We start from the raw sequence: 23,987 nt of genomic DNA, 5'->3' as shown, positions 1-23,987 counted from the left end.
CCTAAAGACATTCTAGGGTAAAGAAAATCATTTACTAATTGCTCATGCATTCATTACAAAGAAAAATATTTATATGTTAAGGCACCCACTTTAATTTCCACAACATGAAAAACATATTTCATGGTTTCATGTATTTTACTTGCTTACAATTTAACCACCACAAACCTATATTTGACTTTGATCTTTGAGCCCTCAAGCTTTGATTAGTCTCTGCAGGTGGGGAGAAACTGACACTCAGGATCCTCATGATACCAAAACTGCACGGATCCTCTGCCTGGTATATGGGACTGAAAGAATGAGGGAAGGTGGGGCTATGCCGTATGGCCAATATGTTCTTTTATGATGTATTTATAGCTCATAAAGGAGTGATCATACAATTCCCATCTTCTTTAGCAAGTCTATTTGGGTATGAAGAGTACCACAATGCATTGTTAGTATCGCCTTTAGGCAGGCCTTCCCTCCTGTCAATACTTGATTTTATTTTTATTATAATTTTCTGTTTTCCCATCTTGAGCATTACATAGCATTACTAATCACTGTTGTTTTGAATTGTTTTGAATTGTTTTTAACTGTTTTAGCACACAATGTTTAATGGAACCCACCCGGAGTAGACTTTACCTAAAAGGGCGGGATAGAAATCTAATAATTAATTAATTAATTAATTAATTAATTAATTAATTAATTAATTAATTAATTAATTAATTAATTAATTAAATAAATGAATGAATGAATGAATGAATGAATAAATAAATAAATAAATAAATAAATAAATAAATAAATAAATAAATAAATAAATAAATAAATAAACAAACAAACAAATAAATAAATAAATAAATAAATAAATAAATAGTTAGGGGACCTTAGCATACACACTAAGACTGATCCAGCAATGTGGTTTTGGCTTCCATGGCAGTAATGGACCTGTACGTATATATATATATTGGTTTTATGTCCAAAGAACCTCAAGCCTAGACTACTATAAATGGAGCTACTCTTGACGTTTTAGCTGCTGTCAAACATGGTGGATCACATTTGAAAAGTTCACTCTCTTGTGTCAGTCACTGAGACATATCATCCCCATTTGCAACTACTTGCCATTCCTTTCTGGGTCCGATTCAAGGTGGTGTTTTGTTTTGTTTGTTTGTTTTTTTGCCACAAATCTCCTCAGGTAATGCTTCTCAAACTGCAAGGCAACTGAAGTGAAGACATTTCAGGGAGAGACAGGATCTTGAGGCAAGTGGAGACTTGCTCCTCCACACATACATAGCTAGCCAGAAGCAGGATAGGCTGGTTGAAGTTTCACAAGCCAAAGACCCATTCCGGTTCATGTTGGAATTGTATGGGTAACTGTTATCCTATGCACCGCCTCCTTGGAAGCACGAGAATAGTTGCAGCTTTCTTTTAATAGGAGTTCTGTCTATATGGTTTTAGAAGGAAGTGGACGGGGCGTAAAATATCCTTTTCTAGTTTGATTCTAATGCCATTTGTTGATCCCCAGCCATTGTTCACAATGTGATAATGCAGCAGGAGGAGGCTGTGTGTGGCTCAGAATTAGCTTTTAAATGTATGCTTCCTGAATAACACTGTACAGGAAAGTTACCGGCTCTGGTTCATAACTACACCTTATTCTATCTTCATTTGGAATTGTTGACTTCTACAATGAAACCAGAGTCACTTCTTTCAAGATGATGGCCATGGTCAAGCATGAAAGAATTTGGAATTGCATGACATAAGAATCTCGGAATTAAAAAAACACACACACAGTGCAGGCAACAGTTAAAGTGCAAGTCATAAATTTATTCCTCAGCACAAGCAATTGTTGTAAAGTGACAATTTTAACTTCAAAAGAAAATAAAAGTATTTCCAAAAGAACAGAAATGGGTCTATAACTTCTGCAGATGTGCAGCCATACATGGGAGAGGCTGTTGCTGGCAAATGTGAAGCACTCTTACATTCAGGAGAAACAGGGGAGGTGACAGTCCAGATAGCACAATGATGGCCAGTGTTCAGACAAAGAATGGCATGATGGTGAAGGTGCCAGCTGGGTCACCTGTGTCTCTCTGAAAAAGATTTAAGGCACCAGGAGTGTCCGCAAGCATCTCACAGCATTATTCCATGTTTCAGTTCCTGGTATTCCTTCCTGAGCTACTAACCTGGACTCTTGAAACTTTCTAAGTCATAGAGTGGCCCAGCACAGACTGTTGAACAAATCTTAGCAAGATCCACTGGATTCCTTCCTTCAGTTTGGTGTCTTCTTTTCTATTCAAGCCTTTTTTGCACGATACTAATCTCTCTCCAGAATTTCACTCCTGCTGTCAAACAACTAAAAACTATGGTGGAGAAAAAATGAAATAGCCCGCTTCCTACATTTCCAGGGTTCCTAGTACCTTTTTTCAAAGTTAACACCAATTCACCAGGTACTTCCTTCCTATAAGAAGAAAATAAATGAAGGCACGAAGGAAGCCCTTTGGCCGTCACTCGCTGCATAGCCATGCCTGCCAAAGTTGTTACAGGCAGCCACACAGCTCTTCAGCTCCCACAAACTCTTTTGAGACAGATGATAATCTGTAGTTTCATAACATAGAATCCCTGAGAAGCTGCATGCCCTTCCAACTCCTTCTTAACCACCACCACCCCAGGTCTAAACAGTGAAATCTCACTGCACAAGATCAGAAGGGCTGTGGGAGGCTACACCACGTCAAACCTGTTGGATTTCAAGTTCCAAGTACAAATCTGGTTGTGAAAACTGCATATAATCTCCCCCTGATTACCATCTACAGCATTTGTTCTATTTGCCCCACTCTTGAATGGCAATGAATCTTCACCACCCCCAACCAAACAGTTTATCCTTATTTCATATTTCATTTCTCAATTCATGCCTTGCATTTGAACCCACCTCAGCCACTGGTGGTGTTGTGGGTTAAACCACAGAAGCCTCTGTGCTGCAAGGTCAGAAGACCAAGCAGTCGTAAGATCAAATCCACGTGATGGAGTGAGCTCCCATCACTTGTCCCAGCTCCTGCCAACCTATCAGTTCGAAAGCATGTAAATGCAAGTAGATAAATAGGTACCACCATGGTGGGAAGGTAACAGCGTTCCGTGTCTAATCACACTGGCCACGTGACCATGGAAACTGTCTACGGACAAAATGCTGGTTCCGGCTTGGAAACGGGGATGAGCACCGCCCCCTAGAGTTGGAGACAACTGGACTAAATGTCAAGGGGAACCTTACCAGCCACCACTGAAACCCAGTTTGGTATAATGGATAGAATGACAAAGACTTAGAAGATCAGGGTTCAAATCCCCACTCAGCCTTGGAAACTCAGTGGGGAGTGGCACTGGTTAAAAAGCATCCCTCAAATGTCTCACATTCCTTGAATACTCTACTAGGGTTGCTATAAACTGGATGCAACTTGATAGCACAAAACAGCAACCATAAAGATCTCTGCTAACTGAAGAGACAATTGCCTGTAACAGGAGAATGAGCCCAGATTGGAAGGAGCAGAACAAAGGCTAGAGGTGTTTTCAGAGCCCTGTCCTTTAGGTTCATTGCTCAGAAGGCTTTGACATTCTGTGGCAACCCCTAGAGCTTCTAAGCTGCTGCCCCTCTGGCTGATCTCTGACAGGTTTCTTCACATACACACTTCCCTATTCTTCCTTAGATAATGATCTGCCACAACATTACAGATACATTGGCAAAATTAAAGGTGGAAAAGAAAATGGCAAAAAAAAAGAGGGAAGGTGAAATATTGTGGAACTTTAAAGACTGACAGATTTACCAGTGTGACCTTTTGTGGATCAAAATCCACAAAAGCAAGAAATTGTGTATGAAGAAGTAGATTTTGATCCATGGAAAGCTCACACTGAAATCTTACTTTTTTGAAATACCATAATATTGTGCCTTTTCCCTCTTTAATTTTGCCAACATACTGAGACAGAATAACATGGCTACTTTTTTTGGAAAACAGTACAGATCATGAATGGTTGCCAAGTTTTCCCTGAGCCATGCTGCGTGACCCCACCCAAAGAAAAGACTTCTACAGGTCCTCCTACTGCTGTTAAACAACAGTGTGGAGAATCGTCTACATATTCCTCCCCCAACCAGCAAGCCCCTTGACTGTAGTCCATGCAAAGCTTCAGCAACCGGGCCAATTCACACAGCAACTCTGGGTGCCTGAATACAAAATTGTCAAGCTCAAAATAGCTGGCAAACTGCAGGTAGGAGAAGTCACAGCAGGATGGCTTTTGAAGTTACTGAAGTTTTTAAAAGGACAATAGTACTTGAATGGAGTGCAGCAGACATAAGAGGTGGGTAATAGGAAGCAGCTGGGAACTGGACTTTGGGTAATTATTGATTCCCTGGGTCAGTCGCACTGTGCTCTACAGTTTCTGTATCTTGGTTTGGAAAGCCTCTAGCTTCCTTCTCAAATGCCGTGTTGCAAACAGAAATGGGCACATGGTATGTTGATTTGAAAAGGTGCAGGTCCATTCATTCATTCATTCATTCATTCATTCATTCATTCATCGATCGATCCATCCATCCATCCGTCCATCCGTCCATCCGTCCGTCTGTCTATCCATCTATCCGTCTATCCGTCTGTCTGTCTGTCTGTCTGTCTCTAAAGGGTTAGGTCAAGGCGGAATGAAGCCTCTGCTTGCATGGATGCAGGGAAGAACAATGGCCATTTAAAGGCCAGTGTGCACTTTAAAACTAATGTTCAAGTTGTGTATTTTTATTTGGGCATCCACACAAATAATACAGCATGAATTTGTCCTAACAATGAATGTGTCTGAAAGCAATGGCCATTTTCACCCGTCTGTCTTTCTCCACTTTGACACTGCCACACTGTTTTCTTCTGCCCTTCCCTTCTGTTGAAGTGAAGGAGTCTATGACAGCTGGCCCTCAATGGCCACTAACCACTTCCACTAGCTGGTGCCTGGGATGACTTGTCAGAAATAGGATCAGGCCCAGTAGATGTGAATGCATTTTCTTTTTCAAACAGGTTTTCAGAGCCCTCATGCAGTCCCTCCCTCCATTCCGCTTCGTGTCCTGTTCTAGCTAGAGGTCAATGTCATTCCTTGCATTCTCAAATGCATTAGTCCACACATAATCTTACTTCCATGTGTTTCGTAAAATTCCAGTCTCCCTTTTGATGTTTCCACAAATGACTGTCTGGTTTCTGCTCTACGCAAACTAGCTGCTAAGCAAACAAGACTGTGTTTACTGCACTCCTGCAACCAAAGACTGCAGAGTCAATTTCCTTCTGCCATAAAAAGCAGAAGTGTTTGTTCTGTTTGGAAAACAAGAGTCAGATACTTGACACACACCTCTGTACATCTTCCATCTTTGCTTTTTGTAACATGCCTTTTTGGGGCCACCTTCTCAGTCCTGAAGAGCATCTTGCGCAGTCCAAGGAGGGTGGTGGGGAGGAAATTTTGTCTGCCAGAAAAGGAATTTGCATCTCCTGCCCTATCTAATTACATAGAGAATTGTACATATCTTTATGGAGGTAAGTGGTTTCAGAACATCATACATTACAAAGAATTCCCAGGCATAATCACCAGGATAGAACTACAAAGCAAACACAAGTATGGGAGTTTGTCTCAGAATGTTAATGTTCAGGCAACGACATAATCCAGGAAGAACATCTGTTAATTATTCCCTGAAAATCCAATGCAGGAAGTTCCTCACCTAATTACCCACCTTTGCCCCAGGCATTCAGCATTATGTCAGCAAACATGGGCTTTGGAGCCCATGCTGCTGCTCAACATTTAGTTAAGGCAGGGGAGATGTTAAGTCTGCTAAATGTTCCCTATGACCTGAGAGAGCGCTGCAGAATGCATCCCCGGTGTCTGCAACATTGCAGCCATAGAGGGTAAGATGTCTTTTAGGGAAAGTGGGGGGGGGGGGGGTTTGGACTTGATGGTCTTACAGACCTCATCCAACTCTGTTATTCTATGAAACTTGCCCTCCATTATTCATCTAGCCAAAAATGAGCTTCTAAGAAACACATCTGGAAGCACTGGCTATGATCTAGTAGCCTAAAACAAGCAAATGCTTATAGCAGTCAGGTTTTGCGGCTTCATTCATGTTTTTGCTACTTTTTATTTTAACACTCGCTACTTCTTTAACACCACATTGCTGCTTAAGGATAGCTTGGAGGAGCACGGCTGTTTCTAAAGCACTTCAGAGATAAAATGCATTACGGATAGTGAGAAAGAATTCCTTAAGCACTAAAATATCTGTTTGTCACAAGACAAAATTTCACAGCTCCCACCGCTTGCAAATCAGCTTACTTTTGTTTCAGAGTGGTCACTGGCAGATAAACACAGAGTTCCTTTGCAAATATGATGGCTCAGTCATGAAAGTGTGCCTGAATCCCATCACTGGAACACAAATGGGTTTTAGCTTCTCCTAACTGGCTATCTGCAGCTCCTGTTTTGGACCCTCCTGCTGTTTTCAAAGTGATGGTGTATCTTTCACTTTACCCTGCTGTACAAATGGCACATTCTTCCGCCTTCACCATTTCCCTTCTCCTCTTGGAAATACTGCAAGTCAGGGATTCAAACAAGAAAGGCTCTCTGCCTCCTATCCTGATGTACATCCTATCCTGATGTACAAGAACCCATCCTAAACAGAAGGGATGGGTATGGCTGAAAAAGTAACTCTTTGCTACTTGTGCTTGTGGAGTCATTTCACGAATTATGCTGAAGCAAACCTGGGCTTGCCATCAAGCGGATACACAGCAGTGAGCTTCAGCCAATCCTAGCTCCCTGGCGGGTGTACTTCTCCAGTACAAGCGTTTTCAAACTGTTTGTTGCATTCACTCTTTAGATTTTTAGATGTAAGTTTTTTTTAAATCTGCCAGAATTCTGTTTGATATAGATATGTGTGGAATGGTAATCGTGCAGGTAGTTTCCCTTCTTTAGCATAGTGTTTCTGGTGGGCTGGCTGTAAAATTAGTCACGTGACTAAATAACACCTTGCCAAAAGGAGGGGAACTACTTGCACGATTAAAGTTCCCTGTACATTTATTTCTCGCAGGCTCTTGACCCTTATGTGTATGCATTAAAATGTATAATTTGAGAAGAGGCCATGGGGGTGGGGGGGTGGGGACAGGAAAGAGCTAGTCTTCTCTCAGTGTTGACTAGAGCCTGGTCTCCAGACATGTGCCTGCATCCCCGTCTGGGCTGCTGAGAACCTGGGCCTGGCTACTTGGAAACTGGAGGATGACGAGGGTCGGCTTGGAGAAGCCCCTCCTCGGCCAGCCTCACTAAGTTCAGGGGAGCTCTGGTATTGGGGGGCAGCCACGTGGAAAGGCCCAGGGGAGACGGGCGCAGAGGTGGAGGTCATTTCTGTCCTCCACACTGGCTCATCCAAGGTGGTGGCAGAGCGAGGAGCCAGCACAGTTGGAGCCAGACCGCCCGAAGCTGGCATTGGGGCAGGTGTGGAGAAGCGGCGGATTTCATAGGTCCGGGCGGTTTTCACAGGGGCTTGTTTGGCTGGGGTGAAGGACAAGCTGGACTGTTGGGCTGTCTGGCTCGTGGAGGCCTGGGCACCAGAGCTCGGAGTCTCCCCAAAACAGAACATGGCAGAATTGAGCTGGTACGGCTGATGCCTCATGAAGTCGATGGCCTTGATCCCTGATTTCTGACTGGGTGCTTTTTTCACCTTGCTCTCTGCCTTGCTGGCTTGAGATCTGCTGGCTGCTAGGGGGTAAAACGGGGAGTGCAACGGGTTATAAGCTATGGGGGGTGGAGCACGGATGTTTGGGGAGTATTTCCAAGAAGAAGGCAGAGAGGGAGCTGGAGACGGGGTTCTGGGTTTGGGGACTGATGTTGGCGCTGCTTCCACCACAAACCTGTCCATGCGGCTCTGTCGCTTAGCAAAAAGCTCCGCCCCCTTCCCTCTCAAATGGGACAAATCGTGGGGAGGAGAGGACCCATTCACCTGGGGCTTAGGGGCAACTGGAGGTGGGGTCTTGAACCTCCGGGCCGATGGCTGCATGAAGTTGCAGGCTTCAGCTCCCAGGCTGAGGAAGTCTTCCTCAGGGCCAGACTCAAACCCTGCCCCGTGCTGCTCTGCCTTGGGCTTTTCATCCAAGTTCTGTACCAGGGACAGTAGCTCCGGATTAGGGGAATTCTTTTTCTTTTCCTCCACAGACTTGAACATGGGCTTTTTACCACTCCGCCGACGGGCCTCCTGCAAGATCCCGGTTCTGGGAGCTGGAACTGAAACCCTCTGCTCCCTGGAGGCAAAGGGTTCAGGTGCCGGCTGGGGTGTAGCTGGTGCAATCCCGTTGAAGGACTGGGTGGATTGCTGGTTTTGCTGCTGAGGGGCCGGGCTAACATACACAGTGTAAGAAGTTGTCTCTTGAGGTTGTGAAGGACGTGATGGAGGGCATGCCGCGGGGACTGCAGCTGCAGCTGGCTTAGCAGGAGTTGACAGGTATATAGAAGCCGTGGAAGTTCTGGCTGTGCTGGGAAGCGGCCTAGCCTCCGTGGAGCTTCCAGCCATTGTTGGCTGCCCTGATGATGGGGTGGTTGGGATATACAGAGACACAGATGTGCTTGCTGGGCCATTAGACTGCATTGCTGACGGAGTGGAAGCAAGCCCAGCGGTCCCTGGAGAGAAAGAAGGCACAGGTATTCTCTGCCCAGCTAGACCCTCGCTGCTTTTCTTTGGCATTGATGGTCTGAAGACAACAGAGGAAGTCATAGGACGCTCCCCAGAGAAACCAGGAGTGAAAGGTCGGGCAGATCTGTTAAAGATATTTGTGGTGCTGGGGGAGATGGTTGCACCTCCTCCAGTGACGCCAGATGGCGACTGGAGCTGAGCAGGGTTAGGGGATGGTAGCTGCCGGGAGACCTGTATGGATTCCAAATGGACATTTAATGGGGCCTTTTCTGCCTTGTGTGGAGTCGGTGCTTCATTGCTCCCTGCTCTGTCTGTCAACAGGGTGGTGGGGACATGGGGCTGCTCCTCAGGTCTCTGTGCAGGGACTTTCTCCAAAGTATGTTTGCCAGCTTTCTGCCTCTGCTGCTCAAACATCTGCACTCCCCTGCCTGAGGCTTCAGGGAGGCCTTGCTCTGGCTGGGCCTGCTTATCGGCGGGATGTTCCTTGGGCTTCTCAATATCGAGGTAGGTGTTGTCCCAGTCAGAGTGGTTGGTTAAGCTCCGAGCATCAGAGAAGCCTTCCTCATCAAATTCGGACTCACTGGTTGGGAAGACACCATCTTCTTCGTCGTAACAGCGATCTTCATCAACGCTCCCAAAGCTGACCAGAGTGTACTTCTTAGCTCGCTGCCTGCGCTTCTTGAACATCAGAACCCCTTTGGAATGGGGGTTGGGGGCATCCGTCAGCAGGGACGCAATCGTTCGGCATTTGGTTTTGGCTTCTTTCACATTTTTTTCCTGCATGCTCTCACTGCGGTGAAGCTCTGCAAAGAACAAGGAGAAGAGGCGTAGTCAGAGCCCTGCAGGGAACCAGGCCTGAACTTCTGTCATGGATTTCATGACCAAGTGGACATGACCCATGAAAGCTCACGTCAATATACAGCAGCTCATCTTTAAGTGACCACAACGTTTTTGTCTCTTGTTTTTTGTTTGGTCTGATATGCTGACCACTTCCTAGTCTTGATATGACAGAAGAGCCCCTGTCAGTGCAAAGAATGCTCTTGGTCATCTCTAATGCTGTACCAGGCCTTCAGCTCAGGGAGAAATATAGGAATTTCAGGGAAATCTGACCAGGGGACAAAAAAAAGCTTTTGTCCTGAACTCCACAGGGGATTCAGAAATGGGCAAGCCAGACAGCAATTCGGAAAAGCTTGACAAAACCAAAGGTAATAATTTCCAGCTGTCTGTGGCATTCTCAAAACAATGTAATAGGATTTAGGCCTGGGGTAAATCAGGGACTGGGGCCAAGAACATTCCCTACAGTAATGAGGCACTTCTGTCATATTGTCACTAGAAATCAGGGATCAAAGTCTGGCAAGCGAAAAATTATGTATGCCATATAGGGGAATGCCATTCTAGATGCTTGCATACATTAATGGCAAATTACCTCCATCCAAGGTGAATAAAGCACTAGCGGAATATCAGGCAGAAGAGTTCTAGCTTTGCCAGTCCTTTGCTGTGACCGGCTTGTAGTTGGGAGAGATTTTTGCACATAAGGGAGTATTAAAAACATCATCTGCCACCTGCAGCCAGAAGTTGCACCATCATCTTTTTCCATAGCCCAAGATCTCTCCTGTCTCGCTCCCACCTCCATGTGCTGCCCAAATTTGCACATCTTCTCCTTCAACACATATAAATGAAAGTTGAGAATGATGAAGAAGGCCACCTAACCATCCCAAGGGAAAGCAAGAAGGGAGAGCATGGGAAGTGTACGATTCAAAAAGAAGAAAAAGTCCCCTATCAATGTTTATCCATACTATCCATTTCCATGATGATGGCAGAAAAACACAATATTTTTTCTTGCTTGCTGTCTCTGCAATATAGCTCTGCAAAGAACAAGAGGGGACAATGTCAGAACTCTTCAGGGAACCTGGTTTTATCTCCTGCTTTGACAGAAAGTTGGACTTAGAGGCCCATAGGCCTCAATTAATCTCTAGACTCCAAAGAACAATCTAGAAGGGTAAGAACCATTTGAAATGAAAGCATCATCATCATCATCATCATCATCATCAAGCCAATGTTCCCCTTAGAGTTCCAATCAATTCATCAAGATAGCTACAGCACCACATTTTTACACATAAGATTTAATTAGTTTTCTTTTAAATTTGTTCCTAATGAAATTAACAGGGCAAAGTCCTTGAAATGTTCAAGTTTTGCAGAAGGCCCTTCCACAGTTTCAAAGAGCCTTTCCTGTTCTATAATCCTCCTTCCTACCATTCACTCCAGAGACACCACATCAGGAATGTTGTCAGCACAGCAAAGGTCAGGCAACAGACATACAGCTTTACAGGAATGAGAGATCCTGAAAATGGGTGTTCCATTGATCACATTAAAATACCCCTGAGTAATTGTTGAAACCAAGTTCACCAAAGTATTTAGTATGTGCAATGCCACACGGAACTGAGACTAGCAGAGCCTACTACTTATTTTTTAGGATGAACCTGCTGCTTCATTAGATGAGGAATAGATGGACCCCTCCTCACAACTAAAAACAGATGTGAAATCAAGAAAAATATCATTTAAAATGTAGCTACAGTATTAAGTTGTTCTCAGTTTGATTTCATCTGCTTCAGACTTGTGACTCATAATAAAACAGACCAGTTGCTTTTGTGTACCCAGCAAGAAAGAGAGAAAGAAAGAGAGAAAGAAAGAAAGAGAGAAAGAAAGAAAGAAAGAAAGAAAGAAAGAAAGAAAGAAAGAAAGAAAGAAAGAAAGAAAGAAAGAAAGAAAGAAAGAAAGAAAGAAAGAAAGAATTCAAAGATCAACCCTCATTTGTCCTCTTTTAAAATTAGGTAGTATAATTAATAATAGCCGTAACCACCATGCTACAAAGTAGGAGGGAGAGAAGAACTCCCCAAAGCATGATCTTTCGTATTGTTATGAACTGCATAAGATTAGACTGTCTTGTTCAAAATCCTGCTTCTCACAACAGCCAGCCAGATGCTGCTATTAGGCCTGCAGCCTCCAGGGGACATGCTTCCCTGCATTGTTTACCCCTCCCACCTAGCCGGCATCCAAAGCAAGGCTGCCTCTCCACATGAAGGGCCCTTTAGCCATCATGATGGCTGAAAGGTGTTTAGATCTATCCGCCATTAATTTGCCCAGTCCACATTTAGAGCCACCTATACCGTCTTCTATGTTAGTCAATTCCTTGGGTATGTTTTTCAAAGCATGTTTCCTTTTGCCTAGACCACCCTTCATTTTCACTGGCACTAGAGATACCTGTCCTGCTGCAAAACAGAAAGAAGCAGTTCAAAGCTCCTTCTGGTTTCCACTGTTTAGCTTTTCCAAATTCCACCTCCTACTGCTTCTCTAGAAGGCAAGAGGGAGGCAATATTTTAAAAAAACACAAAAAACCCAAAACCTAAAAATGTAAAGGCAACACTATCCTCTTGCCACTCACCTTCTTTCCCCAGCGTACAGTTAGGAAACCATGCAAAGGCCTACAAGCTAGTAGAAAAGGGGAAAGCGACTTGTGAGGAGTCTCGCTAAAGTTTGGCGAAACAAAGAAAATGGTACCTGCATAGGGTTGGTCCACGCTCTTGAAAGCAGGATCCAGTCCCGGAGAGAAAGGCATGTCACATACCCTTTTTAACTCAATGCTTTCCATAAAGAGAAAGAGAGGAGTAAGAGAACAGCTCCCTTCTGGAGCAGAACCAAAAGTTTGAAAGAGACCCAGCCCTTTTGATTGCAACTCCACTGGCCTTTTAAAGCTGCTCTTTTGTCTCTGAGATATTGCTGCTGAAAGCCATGAGGTAACTCTCTCTATTTTTACCCCCCAGGCATCATCACTAAACAGCGTGATGGACATTGTCAACTGCCAAACACTTGTTCCACTCCCCATCCTCTCCTCATAGCTGAGGTTTAAAATAAGACAACATGTTCCGCACCAGAAATGTTTCCATGCTTATGGAGCAGAAAGGGGGACTCTCTGAGTCACAGAATGTGAACACATGATATACAACCCATAGTGATCTCTCCTGACATGCTGGTCTCCTTCACACACGACACTTTTCTGATACCTTCATTTATAAAGTATAATGCTAGTGCTATTTTTCAAAAAGTACGCAGATCATGCATCAGTTTCCCAACTGGTAACTTTGTTTTCATTGCTAAGTGGTGTCAAGTCACCTCTGATTTACGGCAACCCTATGAATGAATGATTGCTAAAATGCCCTGTCTTCAACAGCCCTGCTCAGCTCTTATAAACTCAGACCTGTGGCTTCCTTGATGGAGTTAATTCATCTCATATTTGGTCTTCCTTTCTTCCTGCTGCCGTCAACTTTTCCTAGCATTATTTCCCCACCACCACCACTGAGAATCTTGCCTTCTCATGGTGCGCCCAACGTAGGACAGCCTCTGTTTCATAATTATTGCTACCAGAGATAGTCCAGGCTTGATTTTATCTAGGACCCACTTGTTTGGCTTTCTGGCAGTTCAGGGTACCCACAAAGCTCTCTTCCAGCACCATATTTCAAATGGATCAATTTTTCCCCTTACACAAATGTAAATATTTGTATTGTGTTCATATATTTTTCTTGCACTGAATCATATGTTTTTTATATCTACCTTGTTCAGGTTTGGGGGGCCCCTAATTTGAACAACAAAATGTGTATATATCATTCACATATCTCTAGGTTCTGTTGATTTAGTCACTTTTCTCATGGCCTGGCTTCAGTACTAGAAGCCTGCTGGAAAGAGCCACTAGGTAAAGTGAAGAAACGTGTGGTAGGGTGCATTATATGTCTTCTATCCCACATCTGATACTCAAATTAGATACACATGACTTCAGCTGTAAATAAACATATGTGGCTGCATCCATGACATCTGGGCAGGCCCTCAGGAATTTGGCCTGTTGGAGTTAAGAGGTTTGCTTCTTATTGGCAGGTTCTGCCATAGCCTTGTTCAGGCATTTGGTAATCTACTTCAAGTAAACCTGCAAGGAGGGGGAGCTCACTAGTCCTGCCCTCTCCACCATTATGGCCATCCTTCATCTCACATAGACAACAACAATCTGAAAAGGAGAGTCACCTTTATGTGTCTTTTCACAATGATTGGAAGGAATGGGAAAATGAGGTAGCTTTGTACAGAGAGCCATTCCATGTAGAGATGGGGAGAATGAAGAGAGAGAGAGAGGGCACTGCTTGTGTCTTCTCCTGATATTTTTGGCGAAAGTAGATTACCACATATCTGGAAAGGGCTTTATTGTTATCGTCATTGTTGTTCTACAACATCAGGACTTGGCCACGAAAGAGACATTACAGTACTAAAAAATACTATTATAATGGATTTTAACATGATCACCATTTTCTCTTCCCCCGGAGCTGTACAAATTTCTTACCAATGGCTAGAAAAAGTTGCCTCTGGGTATGTTTGAATTTGCATAACTATGTGACACGCCAGAGAAAGGTCCTAACAGGAATTCAGAGAGTGCTAATTAGCAGCATGGAGACCCGGTGACCCACTTGTGCCTTAATATTGTATGCTAGAGTTCTTTTATTAGACCATATGAGATCTGAGAGAAGAAGTGAACAAGCAAGAGATTTAAGATCTGTTCTCATTAACGAATCATCAACAAAGTTCCTCTATGTTTCAATAAGGATAAGAATTCAGTTACTGCAAGCTTGACTCATTTTATTGATGCAGTTGTTTTGACCATGAATGGCTAAATTTGCCTTTCTATATGCTGTAACATTTCTTACTTTTGTTTATTATTTTTATTGTTTCTTTGAATTCCATATGAGTATAGTGTTTGAAACCGTGTTGTGTAGTAAGTCATACCTAGAGTAGGTCCATTGGCTCACCAAGAATTTAGTGAGTCATCTCCTTTGTAAGTTCCACTGATTCAATGGGCATCCTCTAATTGTGACTTATAACACTAAGCAACAGAACTTCAGCCAAAGAGTACTACATATGTAACACATGTTCTTCTATAAGAGGACTATGTACTTCATTAATTCTATGGAGGCTTCATAAGTGTGGGTATTACATTAGAGCTGTTTGTGCCAGGTTGGCAAATGAGCAGATAATATACTGTGATAGGCATGACTGCATGAGCTACTATTTGACAGTGGCTAGAAATACCACATCACCAAAAAAGCACTTGATTTCATCTTAATGGCAGTATATGCTGAGCCATTACCAAAGTGTCATCTACAGTCATGCACATTCTGGCATGTATGCCTTCCATGACAGAGTCAGAAGCAGCAATTGAAGGAAAACATTGGATGAAATTAAAATTTTTCTCAATACAGATATACCGTATTTTTCGCACCATAAGACGCACTTTTTCCCCATAAAACAGGGGGGTGGAAAGTCTGTGTGTCTTATGGAGTGAAGAAAACAGATTATATTTTCCTGTTTTCTTCTCCTAAAAAATTGGTGCGTCTTATGGAAAGCTGTGTCTTATGGAGCGAAAAATATGGTATATTTTTTCCAAACACATTAGGAATTGAAAAGTATTAGTGAAATGGCTTCAGTTTTATCTTGTGATTGTGGGCATCTAGGAAAATATGTTTGTGGGGCCCAGAGAACCCCTAGTCCTAGCACAAGTTCTAGATGGCTCCTTAGTACCTGAAAGAGGAAGTTGTTACGTGAGCAACAATCTCATTCCCTATTGAAAAATAAAGAACAAATAACCTTCATGGAATGGCCTGGTCATGCGAACCATCCTTTACATCACCTAGAGATTTAGCAACATTGCACCATAGGAAGCAAACAAATAGCCTCAAAGGCTGGGCTATTTATAGTAAAGCTATAATTCTGAGAGTCTGCCCATGCCAATGGAAACTCACTGTAATGGATGGTAGCTTGGCTGGTATTCATCCTGAAGCGAAGGATCCACCAGAACATTCTTCTAACACAATTTTAATCTGGTCAGTAGATTTTTAATTGGGCTACGTACTTGAACGGAAAGACTGGAATTTATTTATTTACTGAATTTATTGACCACCTTTCTGCCAAAGAATGGTACTAAAGGCAAAAATGTTGCACAGAACAGGTAACAGTTTTGATGTGCCTATTTGCAACTTCAGAAAAATCATGTTCAACTCTTATAAACTCTTTGAGCATGAATTAGCAAAGTTAAGAACTTGGACATCTTGCTGGTTCCAGCTGGATGATTGAGCACAATCATTTTGACTGAAGTCGCTGGAATATCAATGTGCTTAAAGTTGGCTAAATTATTTTCTGTTAGTTTTGCCCCCTATCTTTAAATCTGATTTCTCCGACACAAAAGATGCCTCTTCTCATGATGTAAGGACTACCATTTCTCTGATGCACCAGGACAAGAATACTTCTGAATATAACCAACATGGAGTGGATTTTAGCACACAGAGCAATTTTTTCCATGGCTAGTGTCACTGTTAATAGATCCTGATATAAGAGTTTAGAGTTTTAGGTCAGCTATATATTTGTTATATGGCTTAAGTAAGCTTTAAAAAACAGGAGCTACTGTAAAGGTTTGTTGGATTCCAAAGGCGTTTGTTATACTGTCCAAAGACAGCAGATGTATTACAGAATTAATACTATGTCCTGTCCTTAAAAGGCCCAGATATGACTTCTATTATTGGTAAGTCTTCCTTTGCCCAAACCACTGGTGAAAACTCCCTCTGACAACAGTGAAAGGGGCAGCTTTGGCTTACATATTCTTGAAACAAGCATCAATCAGCACTATAATAATAACCTTTTACAGGTTGAATGGCAGAATCTGTGTTCATGCCCCAATTTCCCTGGGTTCCTCTCTGAAGTGCCAGGTAATGCTTTTCCATGCGGCATCTTGAACTGTTCCCCCACCCACCTACCAACCATATGGTGCTATTTTTTTTCTTATTTTTGTGGACCAGATTGGACATTGCAGATAATCTGCCATTAGAGCTTAGCTCAACAGAATTGGCAGTCTTTATGTCATAAGAAGCATCTTTTGTGTCTTAGAAATCAGATTTGCAATGGGAAAACATGTCTACAACCTGATGGCCAATTTCAAAAGAAAAGAAGCAAATCCACAAACTACAGAAGGTGACAAAAGCTCCTGTTGTGACCTTCATGGACAATCAGGCTTGAGGAAGTCCCTCATCTGGTAGTGGATTATCTGTAATGTGCAGCTTGGCCCTATATGTTCACATTAATCTTTGACCTTATATGCTAGACTAATTAAGAAGAGCAATCTGCTCTGTTTTCTTTGGCGTGCATAACCACTAAACATGCAAACAAGTCTGGGAAGAGCAAAACAATACAGTGCATGCTATCACAAAAGCACTGATGGTTTGCCAAAGCAAGGGGAGAAGTGGCATTCCAATATGGCTGAAGTCCCTACATGGTTTTTCTGAAGGCAAAAGGTTTCAGGTTCCCCCTATAGAATCCCAATTCAGGAGTTCAGTAAAAGGATTAATCCGAAACCATAAGTAGAAGGAGCAGGCTACACTTGCTGCTCTACACATTGTTTACACATATGGAGAGCAAAATCTGATGAGAGCAGTCTCCACTCATGGGATATACTCAGGTCATAGGAAATCCAGATTTTTCAGGTTTTTCTGATAGTATGAAAAGCTCCCCACATACAGAGACTGCTCTCCTCACCAGAGTTAGCTGTCCACATACAACAATGACGAATAAGAAGAGCGAGGCTAGCCTGCTGCCTTGGTTCATGGGCTCTTTAACGGAATATCTAAATAGGTCTACAGATTTTTGCTCCAGCTCAGCTTTCAAATGGCTCTATTGCCTTTGCCTCCTTGTACCAAGATATAGTAACAATTGGAGAGTTTAGTTGAAAGAGATACTGACCAAAATCCTTTAAATTACTCCCACCGGCATTAATTCCATCAATATAAATCTCAGCTGTGAATTGCTGCAAGCTAGAGAGTCCATGTAGGCATTTGCTACCCATACTAATTCTGTGAATTTGTCACAACAGCAAATGCCTAGGCTGAGTTCTTAATTTTCAGCAATTCACAGCTGAGATTTACACCAACAGAGTTAGGCCGGTGTAATTTGTCAATTGGTTTCTGACCTTTATGGAATATACTAAGGGTCATATCAAAAATATGTACTGTGTACGTCTGTGATCTAACTGGCAGTCTGAGTATATGGAGGTGTGACTGCTGTGGTGGCTGAAATGGTAGTCTACATGTTAGTCTTATAAACTGCCATAGTCTAATGTGGCTCTGGAATGAGAGCAGTGCATATAGGAAAATGCTTGCTTGCTTCCTTGTGACATTTGTATCCCACTTTCCTTTAGTGAGCTTTTCCTCCTCACCCTATTTCACAACAGCCGGTGAGACAGGAAGAAACCTGGCCAAGCGAAGAGAAACTGGCTCGTTCTCTGAGTTTCATAAATGAATGTGGAGGAGAATTTGGATCTCCCAAGCCACCATCCAACACTCTTAATTACTACAACACCCTAATTCCCATTGTTCTTCTGAGGCTTTTTTCCCCACCCTAAACTTTAAATTAGTATACATCCCTTTTCTTGTTCCCTTTAATGAAAAGTACATCAAAAAAACTAGTTTTTAAATCTGTCTGCTGTCTGTCAATCTGTCTGTATATCACAAAATAATCTGAATGGATTTTAGTATGCTTCCAGACAAGGCTTCTACTATGCAATTGTGCTGTCTCTTGCATGGAAGTTTACAGGAGATGTAGATCCTTCTCATATTTTCCTTTTGTTTCTTACACTCATTTTTTTGACAGAGAAAATCCATTAAAGAAAATAAATTGAAATCTATACAGTGCCATTTAAATCTGAGTGGTAGATGTTTGCGGGAGAGTATCCTGAAAAATGGCTACTTGTCCACTGACTCCTCTGTCCACCTGCCAAGATTGAAATGACACATATGACAAATGCTGGCACTCCAGCTCCCCAGAAGCACCAAGCATCTGATGAGGAATCAGCCCTGTGTGCCATCGCAATGCAAGGCAATACCTGGGGAAGGTAGGAGTGCCACTTCATATAATTGTTGATCCTTCCTTTCCAACGAGAAGCTCAATGTAGCATATGTGGTCCTTCCCATCTTTTTGCTTCATGGCAGTTGTGCAAAAAGACTGAAGTACAATTACCTGGGAGAAAGCAATGCTTCAGACCCTAACTAAAACATCTTGGAAAGAATGAAAAATATGACTATTGAGATCCTTAGAGTAGGTGAATTTTTTGGCTTAAGATCTAGTCAGATATTGGGCACACTGTTTCCTTGAAGCAGTAATGATGCATAGAACCATTTTATGGTGTTGATCATCATAGTAACGAAACATATAAGTGCATCCATTACAAATTCTGTTCTGAACTCAGACCAAGTAATATTGAAAAGCCCCTAGACGTACAGGTTTATGCCCCCACTGCTGATAAACATGAAGAAAAAGCATTTAAAAGGAAAAATGGGGGGCTGGAATGAAGTTATTATATAGAGCATACAGAAAAGAACACCTATTTTTCATAGTGGGAAATTTTAGTGCTATGAATAGGGGTTTGCAAAGATTGTGTTAGACCAGTGGTCCACAACCTTTTTGACACCACAGTCCATTTGGGGTGGGGTGGGGTCTGTGTGCGAGGGGAGCGGGGCACCCCCCTTGCTTACGTGCATGCGCAAAGGTATGGGGCACTCATGTGCATGTGTGAAGGGGCAGGGGCACTCGTGTGGCACGTGCACACACTCGTACACATGCGCAAAGGGGCTGTGCAGGTTGGAGTGTGTGTGGGGGGCAGAAGATGTGTCTCCACTGCCTGGTTCGGTGAAGGTCATGGACTGGCACCGGGCTGTGAACCCGGAGTTGGGGACCTCTGTCTTAGACAATCCAAGCTAGGAGCAGAAAATGAACACAGAGGACAAAAGGTGACATTTAGCAAGACCGCATTCCTATTACCACCCAGAAGATTGTAGGTAAATGTATATGAATAAAGAAAATAATGAGAAGACAGATAAATAAAAGGAAGCTATAAGTGAAAGGATTGAAAAGCAAGAAGCAGTAATAATCTAAACTGGACCTAATAATGAAATGGAAGCCAACTAGTGAAGAGCCTTGAGATAGTTCTTATTCTTAAAAGTAGCTTAATGTTTTTTAAAAAATAAATGCATAGAAGAAAAGAAGGAAAATGAAATTGTGAGCAGACCTGAGGCAACAGAACTAAGAAAAGAAGAAAGACATTGAAACTGAGAAAGAGGAACATCTAAAACAAGAGACTTACTATAGTTGTCAAGCCTGGAAAGGATCAGAGAATAAACTCTACAGAAGAAGTGAGCAGAAACAATGTTTTCAATTTTTTTTATTTTTTGCTGTGGTTACAAAGTTGAAATGGCAATAACACGAAGAAATGGAGAAAAGCCTCAAGGAGGGCTCTACATTTTCATGGGGAGAAAAGGAAGACCAGTAGTAGTATGGAGCTAGCCTCTGTGGGAGTGATTAGACAGGTGTTAGTGCCTGCTGTTAATGCAATATTTTTCATTCTTCCTTTTGATGCTTCTGCCATGGGCAACATGACTAACACTAATCATGAGCAGATCTGAACTTTTGGCATGAGTATGCAACCTATTTTGTTTGGCTCACAGCCCTTTTTTTGGTGGCATTTCTACTTGCTTTATTTTATCTTTGTGATCACCTATGTATATCAGTCTGCTGTTGGGTGTGCCCAGATGGCATCACAGAGGATGCATGAGGACAGCATGGTGTGAGAGTGAACTCTAATTCCTTTTGCCTGCCTTCTGCTTGCCCTGATATGGACTAGAACTGTAATGCAATTTGTATATTGTTTTTTAAAAATTATTTTTTCTCCTAGTTTCATGCAATAGCTAAACTGATACAGCATCAGTTCAAATGCTTACCATGCCTTGTAGCTCATTTGATAAACATTATTTAAAAAGGAAGGGATTTGCCAGCAAAAGTGATGGGTGATGGAGTGATTTTTAAAAAAATCTTTTAAAAACATAAAATGAAACCATACTTAGTGATAATGGCAAAGAAAGGTGACAGAGAAGGGGGCTGTGTGGTATAAATGCTCCTTCTTTAAAACACACCTTACTGGGATAATTAAACATTTCTGTGTGAGCTGTGGTAGTAATTTAAATGTCAGAGTAACATGCACAAAAGTCAGCATTAACCCAGGATGAACTGCTGTCTGACCACACCCAGTGTGAGAGATTTAAATGGACTAATAAAGGTGCCATCCACTATTCTCTCTAGACAGTATTAGTTACAGTGGGATAAAACAGAAAAGATACAGATTCACAAGAAAGACAGATTAATTGTTTGGCTTTGGATACATTAAGCTTTAAATAAAGTTCTGTTGTTGAATACTTAGTCACTCCTTCACATTACTGAGGACAGTTTGCATATGGAAATACTAGTATTACATTGGGAGTTACTTCAAATGTGATTATTTTCCTATACAGGCAGTAACAAGCATATAATGACTCACTGAATGAAGCTTTTGATCTAATTCACAAATTGTAGCTACTATCGTTTTTTTTGAGCTCTATAGCCCTGAAAAAAACTATTATGTGTTTCTGTTACAGCAGTCGCATGCTTCCACATCTTTGTGCTGTACTGCAGCCAAAACTGTGCTCACGACCTGGGGTTTAATCCCAAGGTTCAAGGTTCATTTAGCCTTCTGTCCTTCCGAGGTCAGTAAAATGAGTACCCAGCTTGCTGGGGGCGAGGGCAATGTGTAGCCTGCATAATTAACCTGTAAACCACTCAGAGAGTGCTTGAAGCTCTATAGGGCGGTGTATAAGCAGCAAGCTTTACTTTTGCTTTGCTTAAGGCAAATGAAAAAGGCAAGTAAGAAGATGCCCACACGTTGTGATTTCTGAGCACTGAAAGTAGGGCACTCCTTTGACTAGAAGCAGAAAGAATCCCTAGGTATAATACAGTCTAGACTTGTGTTTTTCCCCTTCATCGTATACTGCTTGTACAAAATAAATAATTAAAGCTACATGTCATCAGACTGGGTAGCTACTATAAGGAGAGTGCATGACAAGGGGGGCTGCTGCTTTCCATGGCTGGTGAGGCAGAAGACATAGCAGCAAATGATGGGCAGAACTAGGAATTACAGGTGCACACACACACACACACACACACACACAGAGAGAGAGAGAGAGAGAGAGAGAGAGAGGATCTGGGGACAGTGGGATGGGATTCATACAGACAGGTGGACTGACATTCATACATTAACAGAACCATGCACACAAAGGTTGCAGGCATTCACCCAGATTATGTCTCACCCCATCCTTTTCATTTCCTCCAGGTTTTAAGTGAAGTGCAGAAAGATATATTTAGGAAGGCAGCATGTATGTGCGCGTGCACGCACACACACACACACACATCATGCAAACAGAGTGTGATGCAGCCGGGAATTCAGAAATTGAAGCAAAGGGGGAACATTGGCAGGGAGCTGATTTTCCACCACCTTATCAGAGATTGACTGTGGGTATCTTGAGACTGAGGTGGGGGCGGTCACCACTTTTGCCCTAATGGATCAGTTTCCACTAGTGCCAGAGCACCCTATGTACTGCATAGTCCTAGGGATAAGCAAGACATGAAAAGGAGGAGGAAACCGACCTTTTTAGCTGTGCCACCAAGATTGCCTGGTAGTTGCCAGCAAAAAGAAAGAAATATGGTGGAAATCCACCCCAAAGATCTAGGAACAAGGAAGATATCCAAGCTAGACCCACAAGCAGGCAGCACAATGTGGAGGGTGCTGAGAGCTTGCACACCCACAAGGAAAAACACTGATCCAATGAAAGAACACTCCCAAAGGATACTAAACAATTCAGGCCTTTTTACAGATTCAAAATTCCCTTTCCCCGCTTACATTCTGATTGGCTGCTGATAGGAGCCCTTGTGACACCATTGGATGAAATATTTTTGGGGCAAATTGACAGACAACGGGTGAATGAAAGGTTCAATACGAGAGGGGAACACAACATTTTTAATGTACTTTTCTTATCATGAGCATTCATGTTCAAGAGACTCTCATTCAGGAATCAATGAAAGAAGATGAAAACAAAAAGCCTCTTTCACATTTTTCCCTTTTGTAAAAACATGAAAGTCCAATCCCTAGTCTGAAACAAAACTGTTCATTTTTATTGAGACAATATCCCCTGGCTTTTCTTAGCAGTAACTGCATGCTCGTCTAGACATGGTGAAATGAACAATGCTGTCCCCTACTTCTCATTCCTGTTCTTAATGCTTCTTACGAGTCCTTTAAATACAGCCATATACTTCCTGCCCCTTCTCTGCCCTGTCTGTTGTTTTGTTCTGTTGCTTTGTGAACAGGGGAAACCTTTACAAACTGCCACTGATTTTGTTTTTAACAAAGAAAAAGGTTTTGGACTCACAAGGAAATCAGAAGCTATAAATTCCATTCCTAAAACAAAGGGGTTGAAAAAATAAACCAAGGAGCAAATGCTGCATGTACAAGCAATGTAGGACAATCAAAGCAGTCCTCGGTATAGTCACATCAGCTCCTGCCTTTAGATTTCCTCTGCAGCACTGAATAATTTGATTACTGCACCTTCAGCAATATCCTGTAGAAAGTGTGTGACATATTGCTGAGGCCCCTTTGACTCTCCTGATACTGTCTATGAAAATAAGCCATGATGCAGGACCTTGCTCACCCACTGCTAGGACTATCAGATGGAAGAGAACAGCTGGGCATGCCTTGCTCAGCATTCGCCTCATGTCTGCGCATTATCCAAAAGAGAAAAATAGACTCAGTGTAAGGTGACTGACACGCCTGGCAGTACGTCAAGCAAATGGATGCATTCCGCACTCAAAACTCTGGGATTTCAATTCATTTGTGTTTGCTCCTACCACTTTCAGATTTTTTATGTGACTTTCAAAGGGAGAACTTTAAATATTAAATTGTTCAGTATTTCTCATCAAATTGGAATCTCATCACCCGAGACAGAGACAGCTACATCTCATCGGCTACATACCTAGCCACTTTACTGACAAGGTCTAATAAAACTCAAGCAACACCACACCTAAGAATTAACCAACTTGAAGAATAATATTGTGCTTTGGTTCAGAGGAACTGGGTTTTATATCACACTTTCTTCTGTTTTGGGAAGAAAGGTGTGTGCCCTTTATAATCCCTTACACCAGTGGTTCTTAACGATGGGTTACTCAGGTGTTTTTGAACTGCAACTCCCAGAAACCCCAGCCAGCACAGCTGGTGGTGAAGGCTTCTGGGAGTTGCAGTCCAAAAACACCTGAGTAACCCAAGGTTAAGAAGCACTGCCTTACACCCAAAATAGGGTACAGTATATGTTTACTTTCTGTTTTGCAGCTGATACTCTGCTACCCAGACTTGGGAGAAAAA

General features: G+C 42.5%; 1 protein-coding gene across 2 annotated transcripts in view; it reads right to left on the bottom strand.

Annotated features, from left to right (window-relative positions):
• Positions 1 to 1,776: 1,776 nt before the first annotated feature.
• Positions 1,777 to 23,987, bottom strand: part of SYNPO2L (synaptopodin 2 like) — a 45,738-nt gene continuing 23,527 nt past the window's right edge. The window contains exons 1-2 of one of the 2 annotated variants that reach the window (XM_078391123.1): positions 12,197 to 12,848; positions 1,777 to 9,441 (exon numbers count right to left, since the gene is read on the bottom strand). In XM_078391123.1, coding sequence (XP_078247249.1) covers positions 7,139 to 9,441; positions 12,197 to 12,521 — 2,628 coding nt within the window. In that variant the 5' untranslated portion in view covers positions 12,522 to 12,848 and the 3' untranslated portion in view covers positions 1,777 to 7,138. Of the gene's footprint in view, positions 9,442 to 12,196; positions 12,849 to 23,987 lie in introns of those variants that run through there. The other variant, XM_020791214.3, reaches the window with a different exon arrangement.

Source organism: Pogona vitticeps, chromosome 3, assembly GCF_051106095.1.
Source record: "Pogona vitticeps strain Pit_001003342236 chromosome 3, PviZW2.1, whole genome shotgun sequence".
Classification (NCBI taxonomy): domain Eukaryota; kingdom Metazoa; phylum Chordata; class Lepidosauria; order Squamata; family Agamidae; genus Pogona; species Pogona vitticeps.
The sequence above is the reverse complement of the archived record's forward strand: the minus strand, read 5'-3'. Positions and strand labels throughout refer to the sequence as shown.